This window comes from Lissotriton vulgaris, chromosome 4_1 (genome assembly GCF_964263255.1).
Source record: "Lissotriton vulgaris chromosome 4_1, aLisVul1.2, whole genome shotgun sequence".
Taxonomy (NCBI): domain Eukaryota; kingdom Metazoa; phylum Chordata; class Amphibia; order Caudata; family Salamandridae; genus Lissotriton; species Lissotriton vulgaris.
The window spans coordinates 1873609031-1873629392 of record NC_141691.1 but is presented as its reverse complement, the minus strand read 5'-3'; the positions used below and the strand labels follow the sequence as shown (position 1 = coordinate 1873629392).

General features: G+C 44.8%; 1 protein-coding gene across 1 annotated transcript in view; it reads left to right on the top strand.

Annotated features, from left to right (window-relative positions):
* LOC147724659 (uncharacterized) overlaps positions 1-20362 on the top strand; it is a 1014146-nt gene that overhangs the window by 212774 nt on the left and 781010 nt on the right. Inside the window, exon 5 of the mRNA XM_086918077.1 lies at positions 2361-2511. Within this exon, the coding sequence (XP_086774203.1) occupies positions 2361-2511 (151 nt within the window). The remainder of the gene's footprint in view (positions 1-2360; positions 2512-20362) is intronic.

Sequence of the window (20362 nt, the reverse complement as noted above, 5' to 3'; positions counted from 1 at the left end):
AAACAAAATGTGCCATTTTCCTGAAAATTTCAGCCGATTCCGTCCACAAACGCCAAAGTTATTAGACATAGAATTTTCAAAAGTCCCATAGAGAAAAAATCCTAACTATATATACCTACTGGCGATAGCCAGTAGGTAATATATATATATATATATATGTATATATGTACAAATAATTGAAACGGACTCCTTGACTCACGAGCACGACGGGGGTATGGAAAATATACCTAATTGGAATAACAACACCGAGGGAGACCCCCAAAAACAATAGAAATAACTGAAAACTCGGACTGTGAATGAAGGGGTCACGGAGTAAGACACGACCACAAGTCCCAAAATGCATCTCAAACAGGAAGTGATTCCACAAATAAATGCCATTGGAGGCAAATGAACTGCATAAAAAACATCGGACTGGGGAGTGACACAGAGCGAGGCTTACCTTTTGAAAAAGTTCCAGGCGGAATGAAACATGTCAAGGACTGAGCCGCAAGCCGCTTGTTTCATCTTAATAAAGGCAATTTTAACGAAGCTTCCTGGTGTGGCCAAAGGTTTTTTTTCCCCGCGGAAACTAACACTGTGAAGAATAAATATCGGCTTGGTTCAGCCGAAGGCTCAACACCACCACAAGAGCGCCGGCAATCTCCCGCATTGAACCAGCATGTGTGAGGTCGGCAAGGCCGAAGAAGGGAGATTGGTGCCGCCGAGGACCTCACCTCGGTATTGGTCTGGCGTCAGTTTCCAAGGCAAACTGACCCGGGGAAGCTCCGTGTCTAATTGATGCAACTCAAGTACTGCACAACAACTGCGCAGCGCTCTACCCACTGGAGGGTTACAAATAATTGAAACGGACTCCTTGACTCACGAGCACGACGGGGGTATGGAAAATATACCTAATTGGAATAACAACACCGAGGGAGACCCCCAAAAACAATAGAAATAACTGAAAACTCGGACTGTGAATGAAGGGGTCACGGAGTAAGACACGACCACAAGTCCCAAAATGCATCTCAAACAGGAAGTGATTCCACAAATAAATGCCATTGGAGGCAAATGAACTGCATAAAAAACATCGGACTGGGGAGTGACACAGAGCGAGGCTTACCTTTTGAAAAAGTTCCAGGCGGAATGAAACATGTCAAGGACTGAGCCGCAAGCCGCTTGTTTCATCTTAATAAAGGCAATTTTAACGAAGCTTCCTGGTGTGGCCAAAGGTTTTTTTCCCCGCGGAAACTAACACTGTGAAGAATATATATATGTATATATATGTATATATATATATATATATATATATATATATATATATATATATATATATATATACACACATATACATATAAATATATATGCATATATATATATTAATATCAATAATATTTAATTTAACATTATTTCCTATTAGTTTCTAATTAAAGTCCCTGCCTCCATTAATTTCCATGGGAGGGTATTGCTGTATCAGTGGTTGGCTATGTGTGGTGCTGGACTTACTACTGCACCTTTTTTACAGTAGCAACTTACTTGTAAATTTGGCTCCACCCCCTGTTCCGGGTTGTGGTGGAAGAGATGTAATTCTACATTTTTGAGTAACTTTATACTTGTAAATGATGAATAGCCAAAAGTAGAGTGGAAATGTAAATTTAAAACTCCACAGTGTAACTTACTCACAGTTGTAAATTACCTTTGTGAATAGCCCTGCCAATGTTTATCAATACGGGTGGCGGGATCAAAAACCCATCTGTAAATGATCCTACAGTCTCACAGGAGTGACTGTTGTGCAAGACACAGCTTTCCCAACAGGAGTTGTCAGAAGTGTTGGTTACACTATACCAGATTTCTTTCTCATAGCAATAATTTTGTTACAGTTTGAATTACACAGAGGGCTATATTATCCAAGCTCGGGGCGTATTTTCCTTTTAAAGGTTCACAAAGCTTCCATAGCTTCATTTGTATGTTGACGGACCTTGATGTTGTTGATGATAAAAGATGTGGAAGGATCCAAGTAGAGGCTGAAGATAATGTTAGGGATTGAATATGGATTTCTGAGGTACTCTACGGTTGCTGGTAATCTTGCAGTTCCTATTTGTACAAACTGTTGGCCGTCTGTAAGGCTGGGCATGAACCATTCCAGGACTGTGCCAAAATATCAATTTGGTGCTTCCAGGTTTTGAATCAATGTTTGATGGTCTACGATATCAAAGGTTGTGGGAGGTCGAGCAAGATCAACACCTGGGGTCGTTTTTTTCTCTTCAATGAGGAGTGCGTTGTTGATTGTTTGGAGAGTGACTTTCTCCATACTGTAGCATACAATGCTATTTAGGCTGGGTACAGAAGCAACAGTTAAGCATGGAATCTTTTTGTTTCAGGTGGCCAAAAATTGGACTCCAGATGTTGCCAAGTACCTCATAGTAAGAGGTGCAGATGTTAATAAAGCTGACCGCTTTGGCATCACACCGTTACATGTTGCTGCAGCACTGAATTACCCAGAAATGGTGGACTGCTTGCTTAAAAGTGGAGGTATGTACAGAAGTTAAGATGTCTTTTTAATAGGCAACTTATTATATTTCGTCACCTTCTTATGATTGGTTGAAACAAAATGCTGTGAATAATTTGCTAGACTAAAGTATGAAATTAAAATTACAAAAATAAATATTTCTGATTTCTCTTAGTAGGATCACAACTAATTTGTACTTCCTTAAATAAAACATAAGGGTTTAAGGCCCTACCCCTCACCTTGCTAGTTAGCCAGTCTCCATTTCCTCTTGGATCTTCTCATAGTTGAGGTGGCGAAAAAAAATTCTGCCCACAGTCACGTAGCCAGACACCAAAGATATACTATGAGTGGCATACAGTAATCTGTCCTCTTTTCTGTCACTGAAAAGTCTAGTTGTCTAAATATTTTCCCAGCGTACTGATAATGTCTTCTGCCTCCTGGTCTGATATGTGCATGTTTTGTGTAAATTGACAAAACTCACTGTTGAGGGAAAGTAGGATAACGCAAGGCAAGATGCGATGAAATAATGGCTTTATTAATACAGTAATAAGGGCCCACAGGGAGCCAGCAGATAGGGTGCAATAACAGCCAGAGATAACAGCATCTGGCAATCGAACACTGTGACGTCACATAAGTAATCTCCTAGGATTCGGAGATGACGTTATGTGGCGCGCATGGAAGGAATAGACAACATACTAAGCATGGAAAATATGTATGTTACATCTTCAACACTCACAGAGATTAGCTTCATGGAACACATGAAATATGTGTTTATTGACCTGGTCATTTACAGATTGGATGCATCCAAACAGATCTTGAAGGGCAGCCTGGATGCAGCGTTCTCCGTTATTCTGTCCATGGACACCGCTGTGACAGTGCATCTGAATGCTTGGATGCATTCAACTTTTTTCTATGTACTGAACTCTTCAAAAACATTAAAGATACAGCTTGTGTGCTGGGCTTAGCCTTCCCAGTGTGATAACTCCACTAACAATATAGAAGAGTTTTGTGGTGTTAAAAATTAGGTTTTTGGTTGACTGGGGTGTGAGCCCTGGTAAAACAGCAACCACAATCCTAGTCAGGATCAGCACAACTTAACCCCAAATTAACATGTGCTAAACCTGTGGAAGCATGGCACAGAGCAGTGAGGCTTAACTTAGAGGCAATGTGTAAAGTATTTGTGCAACACTACAAATGTTAAAACAATGACAACCCTACACAAAAACATGATACACTAGTTTAGAATAAAAGAGCTGAATTTAATTCATAACACAAGATCAAAACGACAAAACCCCAATCACTGGAACCGGAATTGTGAATTCCTAAAGAATAAACTGTCCAAAAAGCTGTAAAATAGCACCTTAAAGCATAAAGCACCAACTCAAGTTCAAGCCGAGTGTAAAGGAGCGCAGGTCGGATACAGTCCCAGATTAGTCCAGCTGAAGTTTTACCTTCTCAAGTTTTTGTGCTAAGAGTTCAGTTTGTGTTAGAGAGGGCCATCATCAGCAAAGAGTGTGTCAAGGGCAGTGGTCTGCGCGGTGCGCAGAGTAGATGGGGCATCATGGACAGGCGGGCTGGAGCTTCGTGTTGATGATCCTGAGGTATGAAGTGACGGGCTGTCGGTGGCTTGTGCTGTTTTTAGGAGTGAGCAGTGCATGAAGAGCCCAAAAGTTTGATTTCACGAGTTTCATAGCCACACCAAGTTTCCAGGACCTGAGAGGCACCACTTGGGAGTCAAGAACTCACTGAAGATGGGTCTGGGAGTTGTTGGAAAGCTTTATGTCCCTGAAGCTCAGATCAGGAGGCGAGCTAACCATCTCCTTGAGTCACTCTGGGGTCCTGGGTTCAAGATGAAGTTGCAGGTCCAGTTCTTCTTGCAAAGACAAGAGGGAAGCAGGTAAGTACAGCAGGTCAGTAGCTCCTTCAGAGTACCCGTCCAGCAGAGTGGCAGTCCCTGCAGGAACACAGCAGTCTCTCTTCGTGTCAGAGTATCCACAGGTCCAAAAGTGGCCTGAAGAGTTGGTGTCTGAGGTCAATTTTTTATACCCAGTTATGCCTTTGAAGTGAGAAGAAGCTACTAGAGGCATGCGTATGAAGTGCACAGATGCCCTGCCTTCCCAGCCTTGACTCCAGACTAACTATAGGGGTATGCAGCCCTTTGTGTAGGGACATGACTTGGCCTATTCATGTGTAAGTGGTGCTGTGCCCAGCTCCTCCTTAAGCCAATAAAAATGAATTCAGCAAAATGTAGGAGGTAAAAGGCAAAATGTTTGGGGGTGACCCTGCAAAAAGGGCCAGGTCCAACATGTGGCTACTCCGCTGCAGCACAGTCCTGGGAGAGAGAATCTTCTCAGCCTAAACCAGACACCCAAGCAGTTATGCTTCTACTTTTGTGGTAGCAGTGGATGAAGGGAATGCTATCACCAGCAACAGCAGTACATGCAGTCTCCATTATCATCTGCCAGGTCTCCAGCATCAAAGCCTCTTTGACTCCCCTATCACAATATCACCCTTTGGTGGAAGAGATGGTCTTCCATTTTTCCATCAACTAGTAGATGATCATGATGGATCCCGGGCCATTCAACTAATTTACAAGGGCTACGCCCTGCCGTTCCTGTTCTTCCTTATGGACTGCCCTCCTCCCACATACCTACATTTTGGAGGCAGTACTTCTTGCTATATTGGACAAAAGAGCCATAGAGGCACTGCTTCTGGATGGAGGGACACAGAATTATATTCCCTTTACTTATTGGTCCGCAAGAAGGATGGAGATCTGAGACCCATCCTGATAATTTGCCTTCTGAACTTTTTTGTTCAACAAGGCAAGTTCAGGATTCCATCCCTGAGCCAAGTTTTATTGGTCCTGAATTAGACTGGTTGGAGTCCCTTGAACTTTAGGATGACTATTTTCAGCTTCAGGGAACACCTTCAACAAATGATGACTCTCCTCCACATCTTGGGCTTTGCCACTGATTCCCAAAGTCCTGTCTCTCTCCCGCACAGAAAGGAACCTTCATTGCAGTGGTCTTGGACATGGCCCAATTGAAGACCTTTCCTCCTCCTCAGAGGATTGCAGCTATTTGGAAGATTAATCTGAGGTTCTGATGGCTCCATGGTCGCATGCATACTGCTAGTGCCACAAGCCAGATGGAAGATGAATGCTCTCCATTGGTGCCTTAGGAAACAGTGGCCACAGAGGGAAATTCTCGCCTGAGATCTTGCAGTCAGTTCATCCAGATTGTTACTTGTGCAAGGACACATCCAGCCTTTGGATGGGTCATCAATTCAACCCTCTTCAGGCACAGGCTTCCATGGTCATGGATGGCTCCTCACTGGTTTCCACTGGTTGTCAAGACAGTGCAGGGCCTTTTAAGTGTGTTGGAGCAGCACCTTCATATAAACCCTGAAATAATGATTCCTAAAGTGAGGAATCTGTGGGAAAAATATGTTTCCCCCAGAAACATTGTTACCAAAGTTAAGTAGCTTTTCATTTAGTTGACAGATGTATCAATTAAGGATAGGGCACTTCTTCTGGATGCAATATAGCTGATAAATTGTGCCTGTAATCCTCAATCCAATAAATCTCAGATTCTAATAAACAAATGCTGACACAAACATGTTTCTACAATCAGTAACTCAATTAACTGCTTTATTTTCAATGGATCAGTTGCAAAAATTTTGAAACACAGATTACCATTTTGTATTAATTCATATAACACAGCTGAATGGGTGCATACGTTAATAGGTGGATGCTGATGGACGGTGAGTGAGGTGGCAGACTAAAGAAGGTTATGCACAGAGGTTAAAGAGTGTGTGCATTGATAGGGATGTAAGGTCAGTCAAAACCAGTGAAGGGATTTGGGTCTAGCGTCCATCATTTTGAATTTCTATTTGGGTCAGGTCTGTTTTGACAAAATCCTTGAACATAGCAAGGGAGAGAATTGAGAGCTGTTTAGCTTGGACTTTTTTTAATATAGAGGCCAATTAGATAGTAGGATGGAAATCGTATAAGAATGCAGGGTGGTTTGAGTGCAATTAGAATTTGATGTTTGGATGAGGACAGATCTCATGAGGAAGTAGTATGGGCACAGTTTGAAACCTGTACTGATAATGAGGTACCATGGATGGCTTTGATCCAGGGGCAACAGTTCTTAAATGGTCATGTTTTTGCCATTATACCGCTAGCTTATTAATAGTAGTAGGAGATGTGTGTGAGTGGACAGGTTGGAGTTCATTTTCATTGTAAAGTTGACCACTTTATTTAGGGTGCCCCTGGATTATGTGGGAGACTGCCCAGAATGCTTTTACCATTCCGAAAACCTATTATGGTCTGTCATGCCTAAAAGTACGTTTTATAACTGTCATGTTGTAGTAAGGATGTTGGAAATCTTCGGACCAGAATAATACACTTTAAAAAGTGGGTCCCCTGATAAAAAAAACATTGCTAGGCGTGTGCGCACTATATTTAACACATAGGGCTTAGGGATTTATCAATGGTTGAACAAGATGTTATGGATAATGGAGTACAACTAGAATTAGGTACCCTTCCCTGTCACCCAGACTATCTAATTGAATAAAATGCAAGTCCTTCCGCTTACACTGTAAGGTAAAGCAAGTTATAAAACCAGTAAAATCATGATGCACAACAGGGAGGAGAATATGCATTAGAGAGAAAAGAAAGGGTATAAGTGCCTTTTTTTGTCGTATTGGCCATATGCTCTCCAAATATTTAGCAATGGAGAAAACAATGACCGGGCCCTGTCTGCTCTGCATATTCTTAACTCTACCCTATATTTTATGACACCTAAAAGACGGCACAAAGGAGCAACCCAATGTCTATGCTACTTATAATATCTTGGGCAGAAAAAGAGGAGGTGATCATCACTTTGTTCAGCACTTTTGCAGACAGCACATATTTTGTTTCCACCTTGCTGACTATTCCATTTAATGGTAAAGGTAGCAAGCGGTAATTAACCTAGCCTAAACCTTATATAAAGAACTTTTATGAATGGACGGTCAATATCATTCATATAGTTCTCAAAATATGAGGTGGGCCTGAGTCCTATGAAAAACTTAGTAATTTTGCACACACCCGCCTGTTTCGAGAATTACCTCCTCAAGCCCCCAGTAGATGGTCTTCACTCTCCTATTTGTGGAAGATTGAATAGTTTCAGGGGACAACCAGTACTCATATAGATTCATAGAGTATAGGGACCTTTTTACATAGTCCAACCAGGGTAACAAAATAGCTCTCTTTGATTTATTGAGAACATCTCTTAATCACACCGTATATTCTGCCAGATCAGGCTTAGACCAAATCCGTACCCAAAACAGAATAGGTTTCAAATACGCTAGGGGTGCAATAGACTCGAAGCCTAAGTCATGTTTAAAAATCAGTGCCGTACTTTGGGGCAATTTAATGGCTGCTCTTAAAGATTTATTCTTAGCCACCTCCACAGCTGTTAAATTAGCATATCCCCAGAGTTCAGCTCCATATGTAGCGGCAGCTACAGCTTTGGCCCTCCAGACCTCAAGAAGAGAGAAATTGGATGGAACTAGGGCTTGTTTGCAAATTTTTGTATTGCTGGCGCCCTATTCTTTAGTATAAGAGTACTTTTGATAGCCCAGGAACCCCAGGTATTTGCACTGTAGAGGTGAATTCCAAGAGAATCATAATCTAGCACTTTCTCCAGCTCCTACCCTTCGTACATTATTGATCTTCTCAAGCCTCTATGGGGGTGGATGGCCATAAATGTTGTTTTATTTGCATTGATTGCCAGTCCATGATCTAGGCAAAGTATGTTAAACTTACTTAAAAGGGTCTCTAGGCCTTGTTGTTTTGTTATACTAATTAAGTATTGTCTGCGAATAATAGGGAGGGTATTTTAGTTTCCCTTAGAACTGGAGAATCATTATAACAACCCAATAGGCACTCAATGCAGTCCTTCCTCACCAGCCGAACACAGCGGGTCCGACTACCACCATACCTCTTACAACCTACAGAAATCAGCTGGGGAGTGCCCCAAGGCTCCTCTCTGAGCCCCACTCTCTTCAACGTCAACATGGCCCCCTCGCAGCCATCCTCAGGAACCACGGACTCAACATCGACTCCTACATGATGACACCCAGCTTATCTTCTCCCTCACCAACGAACCCACAGTATCCAAGAACAACTTCCATGAAGGGATTAAAGCTGTTGCCACCTGGATGAGAGACAGCAGCCTCAAGTTCAACTCAGACAAGACAGAAGTCCTCATTCATGGGATCCACCCCCTCTGCTCGGAAAGACTCCTGGTTGCCTGCTCCACTAGGAACACACCTCACACCCATGGACCATGCACGAAACCTTAGCATCATACTGGACTCCTCTCTCACAATGAACCGCCATATCAATACTGTCTCCTCATCATGCTTCACCATGCTCTGCCTTCTCTTAAAGACCTTCGGATGGATCCCCACAGCAATGCACTCTACGCCGGCATCACCCAAGAACTCCTCCGGAAGCTCCAGAACGCCAAAAATGCTGCAGCCAGACTGGTCCTAAAAATCCCCTGCCGCAGCCACATCACACAACACCTGGGTGAACTCCACTGGCTCCCAGTCGACAGCAGAATAATCTTCAAGCTCCTCACCCACTCATACAAGGCCCTCCACAACACCAGACTAGCATACCTGAACCACAGTATCTCACTCCACGCACCCAACAGACCGCACCTCTCTGCCCAACTGTCACTGGCCACCATCCCACAGATCCGCAAGACCAGAACCAGAGGAAGATCCTTCTACCTCACCACCAAGACCTGGAATACCATACCCCCGCCTCAGGCAGTCTCCATGGATGTACCAATTCAGGAAGGACCTCAAGATCTAGCTCTTCGAATGAACCCAGCCCTCAGACAGATCTTCAGCCTATCCCTCCAACACCTTGAGACCCTCACGGGAACGTAGCTGCACTTTACAAGCCCCTGATTGACTGTTTTATAAACAGCAGTGGCAATGTACGTGCAAAGACACATCCATGCTTGACTCCTTTTGCAACCCTGAAGGAATCAGAGTTTTCCCCATTAGTACCCCATCTGACTTGAGCAACATTATTGTGGTGAAGCCTGGTAAAGAAATCAAGAAGAGGGCGGGGAAGCCCAAGGTCACCTAGTGTACACCGTAACTTGTCCCTGGGAACCGTATCAAATCCCACCTTGAGATCAACATAACCAACATAAACGCCTCCCCTTTTTATGTCTACTTCTTTCCACCTTCTTAAGTAAAAATTTAATCCAGGCTGAAACTGGGTTACAATTTTATTTTATATTAATAAAGAAGCTCATTTTCAATTTCTTAAAGAATTTGGAATGATAATCCATGATCATGTTAGGGGCTTCCTCTGAATTAGCCATGTAAGACAGGATAGGGACTAGGTCATGATACAATAAGGTATACTTGGACTCATTGTCCATAATGCTGTCCCACTTATTCTCCTCTGCTTGTTACTGACTGAAAGAGCACCTCCAGACAACTGAGGGGTCCCACTCCCCCGTTCGTCACCTCCACAAAGGGAGAGGTGAAAAGGGAAGTGGTTGCTCTCATATCTAGCAGGACTTCCACATCAATAAGATTCCCCCAGGACTGAACATCTAATCAATACGGCTCCGGTAGGTATTTCTTTTAAAAGTAGGATGCATCTCCAGACCAGATTCGGTTCTACCATTACATGCCCTCAGACAGCAACTCACACAAAGATCCAGCATTTGGAGGGCAACTCTTGGAAGTGAGGATAAGGATGACCTTGAAATTTGGGGAATACCCCAATATTGGTCTTCCTCTCCTGCTGTTTCATTATAGAGTGCAGATGGTTCAAAACATATGTTAAAATCCTAAGCCATGATCACAACTGCTTCTTCGAATGGTCCACTGGAAATATAATTATTCAAAAGTTGAAGGGCAGGGGAATCAGCTGTTTTTGAGACATTTCTCCTGTATACATAAAAAAGGAGAATAATTGTTTAATCGAGAGTAGCAATCTCACTACCAAGCAGGTCTGGACAAATGATAGATAATTGGCTAACATGATACCCGACCACAATCTTAACCCAAATTAGCAACCCACCAGATTGTCTGCCTGGTTTAGAATAACACGCTGGGACATGGAAGGTTTTAAAACCCTGCTTATATAAAGGGGATATCGCCCAAGTTTCTTGAAACATGACTATGTCAGCTGTTTCTATAAATTCCCCCCAGTCCTCTTGAGCAAGCTTGCTGCTCAGCCCCGCAATGTTCCAATCATTGCCAAATTGTTCATAGGAATAGAGTTCGTCACTGCAGGGATCCTCGATGCTAGAGTCAGCTGACAGCTACCTCCCTTGTAGGGTATATTTAGCTATCTGGTTTTAGGTTTAAACCTATAATAACTGATAAAACTCTACCAAAAGCAAAATAGCTATCACCGGTGTAAACATACAAACACTGAAAATACACCTTTGTAACCACAAACTAAGTGCCATTCATGGAAAGGAAAAGATGAGTGAGTCATTTTTATTGCTTCCTGAAGGGGCCAATACAATGTAACTTTGTCATACAAAATAGCATCAATAAAGACTGGGCTAACATTATTCTGCTTGAGTTTTGTTGTTCAGGGTTGTCACTAAAACATTGTCTCTTCGTCCTTCTGCTTTTTCAGTTTTGTGGTCTTTGGTCTAAGGATGCAGTGTTTAGAAACATGTTTTAGGTCTTATTTAGTTATTTTATAAACTGTAGAGAATCGGTAAATACAGAAATCAGATTTCAAATGTTGGCTACATTTAATTTCACTAATAGGTAAAATGGCTGGTTTCATAAGAATCTTTCCTAATATCTACCATCACATTTACCCGCAGACAGAGAATGGGTGAAATCCTTTGATACATCAGCCCCCTTTTCTAGTGAGTCAGTATTGATTGTAAGTGAATTGCCAAACACCAGAGTCTTTAAACATTCAATGCAAGATGTAGTGACAGGTATATGTGAAAAGAATGTTGTCACCAAGCATCTGAGATAGTGGTGAAAACATCACACCAGTTGTTTGGTAAACATGGAATGCAGTGTCACTTTGAATGCTGCTGAAAAAAATTCCATCCAAGTTCAATAAATAGTGGAGTGATATTGTTTGAACTTGCAGTAATTCAGCTACGTATAGGAAAAAGTTGTATGATGGTCTGTCAAAATTGATACCTGAGATGAAGGGCTTCCCTGTAAGAGATCCTTGTCACTTGCTAGATGGTATGCTGAAAGCATCTTTACAATCTTCAGAGTTAATGAAGAATGCTATTAACCTTGTAGTCTGGTGCAGTAAAAATGTATTTGGACCTCATATTCCCTGTGCATACGCTATCTATACACATGCACTATCAGTGCAGAAAGTAAGCAATAACTAAAATTAAATTAAAATTCCATAAACACCGGAAAAACACTATTTCTGTTGTTTTTAATAGCACAAAAATGTGTAACCACTGATAAACACTGTTTTTTAAGGTGTTGAAAAAACTGAAAAAACCCCACCAGAATTTACCAAAAATAGAAACAGGAAAGCCTAGGTATATTTATTCCTTGGAGTGACAAAGCAAACCTCTCTGAAATCATGCTTTTGACGAATAGTGATGGGCCATGGGCACTCTGGAATTGGGACCCCTCTATGATTTCCCCTTAATGCACCCTTCAACACACAGACTGGAATTTGAGCCGGATGTGTTTTAAAAGAATGTACGGATATTTCACCCGTGCAGGAATGTGATGTGTGTATGGATGATGAGGTACCGTGGGTGGCTTTGGTTCAGGGGTATTAGTTCTTATATTGTAATGTTTTTGCCAACATGCCGCTAGCTTATTAATAGTAGTAGGACATTTGGGGGTGGAGCTAGCCGGCAACGAGAATGGCCGCCTGAGCCGATAGATCCTCCGCCATCAAAACAATCCTGGCATTTATCCTACAGCCCGCGGTGCCCTCTGCACTTTGAGTTTTAGAAGGAGTGAGCGACCCGGAATACCCTTGAGGGCTTGGGTAATGAAGTTGAAAGGGTAAATTTGCCTTCAAGGGAATTTGTTCAAACTATATTTTGTTTAATTGAAATTATTTACACAAAGGATTAGTTACTTATCCTTAAAATTAATCCATCAATAATTTTATAATTCAATACGAGCAATGCATCAACATATAACATATAAACATGAACACAAGGACACAAGGTGTATACAAAAAATATAACTTTATCAAATAGCTCAATCAAAGAAATCAGCTACATATACAGATCAATAAGTAAATAAAATTAGGGCTGTAGGTACACAAATAAGTAAATTACAAAGTGACACAACAGAACCTAAAAAGACACCTATCCCAAATCACATTGAACCAAACAAAAGAAAGGGATAAGGTGTAAGGTCGACGTTTCGGTTTCTCTGACGTTAGTTTGCTGAAACCATCCTCAGGACTGTTTATTAAATTATGGTCTGTAAAGAGATTGTTATCTGTTTAACAGGAATGACTGCATCACGTAGGTGACTGTTCGTCAAAAATGACTTATCGATTCTATTCGCTATTAAGTGGGTTGATAATTCAGACTGGCGACGGGTTGTTCCTCATCGGTATTCAAGTAAATACAAAAGAAGCAGAAAAATCCGGTATGTATGGAATAGTAGTATCAAGATATCCAACTTGAACAGGTATGGACAGGAGTAGCAGTTATTAATCCTGCATCACCTCGAGTTCGGGCGGAGCACAATCGAAGCACGTCTCGTATGGTCCGTAATAAACAGTCCTGAGGATGATTTCAGCAAACTAACGTCAGAGAAACCGAAACGTCGACCTTACACCTTATCCCTTTCTTTTGTTTGGTTCAATGTGATTTGGGATAGGTGTCTTTTTAGGTTCTGTTGTGTCACTTTGTAATTTACTTATTTGTGTACCTACAGTCCTAATTTTATTTACTTATTGATCTGTATATGTAGCTGATTTCTTTGATTGAGCTATTTGATAAAGTTATATTTTTTGTATACACCTTGTGTCCTTGTGTTCATGTTTATATGTTATATGTTGATGCATTGCTCGTATTGAATTATAAAATTGTTGATGGATTAATTTTAAGGATAAGTAACTAATCCTTTGTGTAAATAATTTCAATTAAACAAAATATAGTTTGAACAAATTCCCTTGAAGGCAAATTTACCCTTTCAACCTCTGCACTTTGAAGCACTGCCAAGTTGATCTGCAACGCTTGGAGCAACTATCTGGTGAATTTCGCCCCTGTACGCCGAAATCCGCAGCGACTTTGCCCTGGTCGGTCCGGGAACGTGGCGAGGCCTACAGAGCACCGCAGTTGGGAAGATGGCTGCCTCCGGAAAGACGTCCTGCTGGTGGGGCCCTGTTGTGCATGCATGCCGGCGCCTCTGCCCTGGGAAAGAAGGGAGAGCTGCAGAATGCCGGCGGCAGGAGAGAAGGTGAGCGGAGGGGGCCGTGTGTGATAGACCGCAGCGCCCTGGAGTGGAAGCTGGCCCGGGTGAGCAGTTTGAACTGAACCTGGCGGGACAGTGACGCTTGATGTAGTGTCTGGTCCTGAGCATAGACACTTTATCTGGGTGTGTTGGAGCAAAGTGCGGAGTCTGCCTGCCTTGCGCTGCTGTGGATGGAGCACGGGCCCCGGGCTGACCTCGGGTGAAGGGTGGTCGCAGCTAGGAGAGACCGAGCCTGAGCTGCTGAGAAAGTATTGCATACACTGTACTTCCTGCGCTGAGTAATATTCTGGCACTAGTACCTACCTATTCTTGGTTCAGGTGTATACCTGGGCTACTGGGAGTTTGGACCTGACGGAGGCAACAAGAGGTGACACCAACATGGGGCGACCTGATCGCTTGCAACCCAAATTGACATTCGAAAACAAAAAGGCCAAATCTGCTAAACCCATGCACAGGGCAGAGAAATCTGGAGCGGGGAACTCGACGGATGGAGAAGCGACGGAGCCTGATCTTCGCAGCATACAGTTGGCCATGGAAAAGAACTTACAGGGCGTCCTCGCTTCGCTGGGGTCCAAGATGGATGCCTTAACGTATCGTATGGACCGGATGGAGGAGCGGCTTGACAAACATTCCGAACGCATGGACATGTCGGAGAGATGCATTGGTGAGGTGGAGGTGGCGCGGACTACCCTAGATGCTGAGCATAGGCAACTGGGTAAGGTGATTCAGCTCTTGCAGGATAAGTCAGAAGACTTGGAGGCGCGGTCCCGTAGATGCAACATTCGTATTACGGGACTGCCGGAAAGCACACCGAACGGTAACATGGAATTGTTTGTGGAAGCCCTATTGAAAAAGCTGCTGGGAGACACTGCATTCTCGGAGATGTTTGTCATCGAAAGAGCGCACCGCACTTTGGACCCGCGACCTAAACTGGGGGCCCCTACACGACCCATTGTTGCCAAGCTCCTTAATTACAGGGACCGTGACATTGCATTGAAGCTAGCCTGGGAGAAACAACCGCTGACCTATGAGGGCAGCACGCTATCTCTATTCCCGGATTTCACAGCGAGAGTGCAAGAGGCACGGCGCCAATTCGTGCCAATGAAACGGCAACTCAGAGAACTCGGGGTGGGATTATGCCATGCTCTACCCTGCCAAGCTGAGTGTCAACAGGCAGGGGAGATCTACGATCTTCACGGACCCGAGAGCACTTCAGAAGGCCATGAAGAGCTGGCCTAGGGACACGCAGCAGCCCTCATAGAACAGCCGACCGGACGAGGCCTCCGGTGGCTCCCTATAGGACCAGGACTGAAACTGCTGGCTACGGCTTGGTGAGATACTGCTGCTCTGGGGAACTGAGAACCTGAGTGCACAGCTCTTAGCCCTTGACATTACTACCAGAGAGCTGGGCTACTGACTCTGTTATGACTGGCCTATAGCACTGATATTGCAGGGCTGATGTGGGATTGAGATGAGATAGGATATGCATATGGGGGAGGGATGAAAACCACTAGTTGATTTATTGTTGATATCGAATTCCCTACCCTTCCTCTCACAATATTTGTTGTGCATACTTGTAGGAGACATATCGCCACTCTGGGATAACACACCTGAGCTTGTAGGGGCGTAGTGAAAGCTCCTTCCTAAATGGATCACAGCGCAGGAGGAATAAATGATAGTTGTGACGGATTAGACTTGAGAGGGACGTCACGTACAGCTGTGCTATTGGGATAACCCCAGTTATAATAGGGATAATGTTGCTAGATGGGAGGGCAGTTGCTATGGCTGTTTATTTTCCTTTTTCTTTTCTTTCCTCTGGTGGTAGGGGAGCGGGGCGATGCAGCAAGCTGCATTGCAGGACATTGCTATAGTTATACTGTGAGCGGACTACCTTCGTCCCTGTGTGTGGTACACTATCCCCTGTTAAACTCCCCTAAGTAGAGGAGACCTTTTATTTTATTCTCTTCTTTGCATAGTTTTGTGATTTGTAGGTTGTATTTGTGTTTGAATTTTGAGGGTTGCGGGTGGAGGGAGCTAGATGGCAGATAGTCGAATTGGAATTGTGTTGGGGACTATGAGGGGGGTACACTGGGAGGGGAGCAGGGAAGCTGCCAAGTTAGGGGAGGGCAAGCGTGGGTGGGTGGTTAGAGTGCATTCCATTTTTGTCAATTGTTGCTAATCGCGTCTAGGGAGGTTCGTTCAACTGTTGATTGTTTGAAATGGAGTATTATTGGCAAAAGTACGACATGAAGGACACAGAGACAACGGCATGGACAGATACATTTGAAGGCTTACTTACACTGCGACATTAGACATGACACAGCAGCCACATGAGGCCGATACCATAACACTTCTGACATGGAATGTAAGGGGGCTGAATGATCACAGGAAAGTCAGTCGTGTACTGCAGTACCTGTCGAGGGATGGTATTGACATCACATCGCTTCAGGAGACACACCTGTGCCCTGACAGTCCGACACTGACTTATAGGGGACTGAACAACCACATACACGCTTCCGGATTTACCTCACACGCCATGTTCGTCCTTCCTTGGGTGAACCCTAAGGCTCCCTTCACATTGACGCCTGTCACTACAGACTCAGAGGGGCGCTATGTTATTACAAAATGTGTGGGTAAGGGCATGTCTTTGCACATAATTAACTCCTATGGACCGAATTATAACTGCCCCTCTTTCTATCTGGCTCTGGCTCTGGCCTCTAAGGTATGAGAATTATGCGGTGAGCATGTGCTGTGGGGTGGCGATTTTAACATGGTCCATCAGCCCTCTTTGGACAGGTCAGGTGGCCCTGAACGACGCCCCTCGACCTCTGCCAGAGCACTTGAAGCCGAAATAACGCGACTGGGATTTCAGGACGTGTGAAGGACTAGGTTCCCGACTCAGGGAGGGTACACTCATTATTCCGCACAGCATAACATTCATACTCGTATAGACTACTGGCTACTGACCTAATTCCTCCTCTACAGAGTACAAACGTGTGTGACGCTGCCCCGCACCTATTCTGACCATTCCCCGATCCTTGTTACCCTTAGAGCGCTGGCGAGGAGACCTCCTCCTTTTTCCTGGCGGTTGCCCCCATATGCGTTGTTAGATGTTGCTTTTCGGGAGGAATTGGCGACTGCTACTGAAGAGTTCTTTGACAAGAACGTAGGCTCGGTGGACTCCTTCCTAACGGTGTTGGAGACCTATAAGGCTTATATCCGCAGACTCACCATCACCAAGCATGCAGGTATCCTCAAGTCTATCCGGAGCCGACTGTCCCTTCTGGAACATCGGCTAAAAGATATAGAAATGTGCCGCTTGCGGGACCCAGGAGCAGAGCTAGATCGGGAATTGGCCCAAATGATCCGTGAATACAATGAGGAGGCGGACACCGAGGTGAAATACCTAGGAAAATATGCCATTGCCAGGTCGTATGGCAAGGGAGAACGACCGGGGGCAGTCCTGGCGCATATGGCAAAGCAGCGCAGGCACTGCACGATGGTGCCCACACTCCGATCCCCCACAGGGGAGGAATTAACTGAGGAACGGGCGGCGGCTCGCTTCAGGGATTATTATGCTGAACTATACGCCTCCAGAGGAACCCATTCCAGAGGAGTGTATATTAGACTATTTAACACATATTCAATTACCATGGCTGACCAACACACATCGAGAGTTTCTGGCTCGTCCCTTTGAGAGGGAGTAACTGGTTTGGGCGTTATCATCAATGAAGGCTGGCAGCGCTCCGGGCAGTGATGGATTCCCGGCCTCTTTCTACAAAACGTACTCTGACTTACTAATACCTAAATTGTTGACTTTGGTTGAGCAGATGGCGGAGGCAGAGGAAATGCCCCCTATGATGTGGGAAGCTATTATTGTGGCTATCCTCAAACCGGAGAAGCCCCCGAGGCCTGCGCTTCCTACCGGCCGCTATCGCTGCTTAACGTAGACGCGAAAATATTTGCGAAAATTATAACTAATCGCCTCAGCCCACTAATTCCAACGCTTGTCGGCTCGGAAAAAGCGGGCTTTGTCCCCAACCGCAATTTGACTTATAACCTCCGGACAGTGTTGGCGGCCTTTCAGCACACGCGCCCTGACGTTCCAGTGGTGGCGGTATTCCTATATGGAAAAGGCCTTCGACTCTGTCAAATGACCTTTCCTCTGTTTGGTTCTGCGCCGCATGGGAGTGGGTGACTTGTTCATACAACTTCTTAACACACTTTACGCTTCCCCAATGGCGAGGGTCCGAATAGGCTCGCTAATGACTGAACCTTTTTCTATCGGACGCGGCACTAGACAGGGTTGTCCCTTTCCCCTTTGCTGTATGCCTTAGTTGCGGAGCCTCTGGCCTGCGCTTTACGTGAATACCACGGGCTTCGTGGTATCCGATTCTCTACGTACAACTTGATAGTGTCTACGTACGCGGACGACACTTTGCTCTATGTGCGGCAACAGGAAAACAACCTCTCAACGGTGCTCAGAGAAGTGGTATTGTTCAGCTCCCTTTCGGGGATACATGTGAATTGGGGTAAAACCATAATGGTCATGCTTACGCCTGTCACTGGGAGTGTAGAATCGGATTTCCCTATACAGTGGACCACCAACACAGTCCGCTATTTGGGTATCAAGCTACACACGGATTTTGAGGTGGTCCTCAGGGAGAATTATGGAGTGGCGATTTCTAGGCTAGAGGATGACGTTAATAAATGGATGAAACTCCCCCTGTCTTTGATGGGCCGAGTCTCCCTATTGAAAATGATAGTACTTCCCCGTTTTTTATTCCTATTCAACAATATCCCTATGGTCTTGTCAGATGCGTTCTTTCGACAGCTGCACGCTCTAGTGGTGCATCTTGCATGGGCTGGGAAGCAGCCCAGGGTGGCTTGGGACTTCCTTTTACGCCCCCATGAATGGGTTGGACTGCATGCTCCGGACCTTGAGCTGTATTATCGGGCTGCGCAAGGCGCGCATGCATACGGCTGGACACACGGTCCAACTGACGTGCCGCATTTTTGGGATCGAAGCAATAGTAGCTGCCCCAACACCGCTGTCTCCGCTGTTGTCTCGGCCTAGAGACTGCCGAACGGGCATCCTGGACTCTATGAACATAGTGACACATGCCTGGCATCATCTCATGGACGCACAGGCTTGCTCGCTGCTGTATGCCCCGAGTGCAAAATTGGCCTGGTGCTCATGGCTAGGCCCCTGCAGGGATAAAAGTGTGCTGTCCAACTTGAACATTATCAACATGGGGGACCTCTTTAGGGGTAACAAAGCTTGCACCTGGGAAGATTTGAACCCGAGGCACGGCATTGGAAATCTACTACTTCCACGCTTTCAATTTCAGAGGGTGCGGCATGCTCTGAGAGAGCTGCTTGGAGAGGATATGGCAGAACCCCAAGCGGTTTTGGCATGTGGTCACTGCTAAGACGCCGACTAAGCTAATCACGAATCTCCACCGTATCACACTAGCAGAGCGGACGGCGAATTATTCAAAGCTGCGGCTAGCATGGCAAACAGATTTGGCCATTGACCTCCCGGAGGACAAATGGAAATATTGTTGCGCTACCGTAAAGAGAGTGTCCCTTAACTGTCGCCACCGCCTACTGCACTTTAAATTCCTTAACAGGGTGTATTACACCCCTGAGCGCCTGTTCAGATATGGCTTGCAAGAGAATCCCGGCTGCAAAAGGTGTAGGGCACAACCTGCAGATTTTGTCCACCTCGCTTGGCAATGTCCGACAGTTGCGGACTTCTGGCGTGCGGTATATAATGAGTTGAACGGAGTCACTGAACTGACGTTGACCCCATTTCCATTGTTGGCCCTGTTGGGGTATTCCAAAGATATAGTACAGTCACAACGAAGACTAGTAGATATGGCCTTTCTGGTGGCCAAGCGTTGTGTGGCACTCACCTGGATGCGGGGACCTGCACCGTCACTCCCCAAGTGGTCTAATGACATGATATATTGTCGCACACAAAGAGAACTGTACAGTGAGCTGCTCCCACCCCGTAACCGTCCTAAAAACTATTGGGCGCTGTATCTGGAGAGGAGGCCGACACGAGATGACAATGACTCAGAGGGTTCTCCCTTAGACTTGGGGACGGAGGATGCACATGACGGCTCATTGCCACACACTGACGCGGGATCTCCGGTGGGCTGAATCTGTTATGAGTCTTTTACTGTCAAAGACGGGTCAGATGTGGAAGGTACAGCCAAAACTCGGGGCGAGGAAGTGTATAGGATATGTGACAATAGTGCTGCTTGTGTGGAAGAACAACCTAATGTCTGTTTAATGTGTCTAGGATACAGAATTACTGTGATATGGATGTTATGTAACTGCCAATATTGTACTCCTTGATTGTAAGCCGTGAAAATGCCAATAAATAAA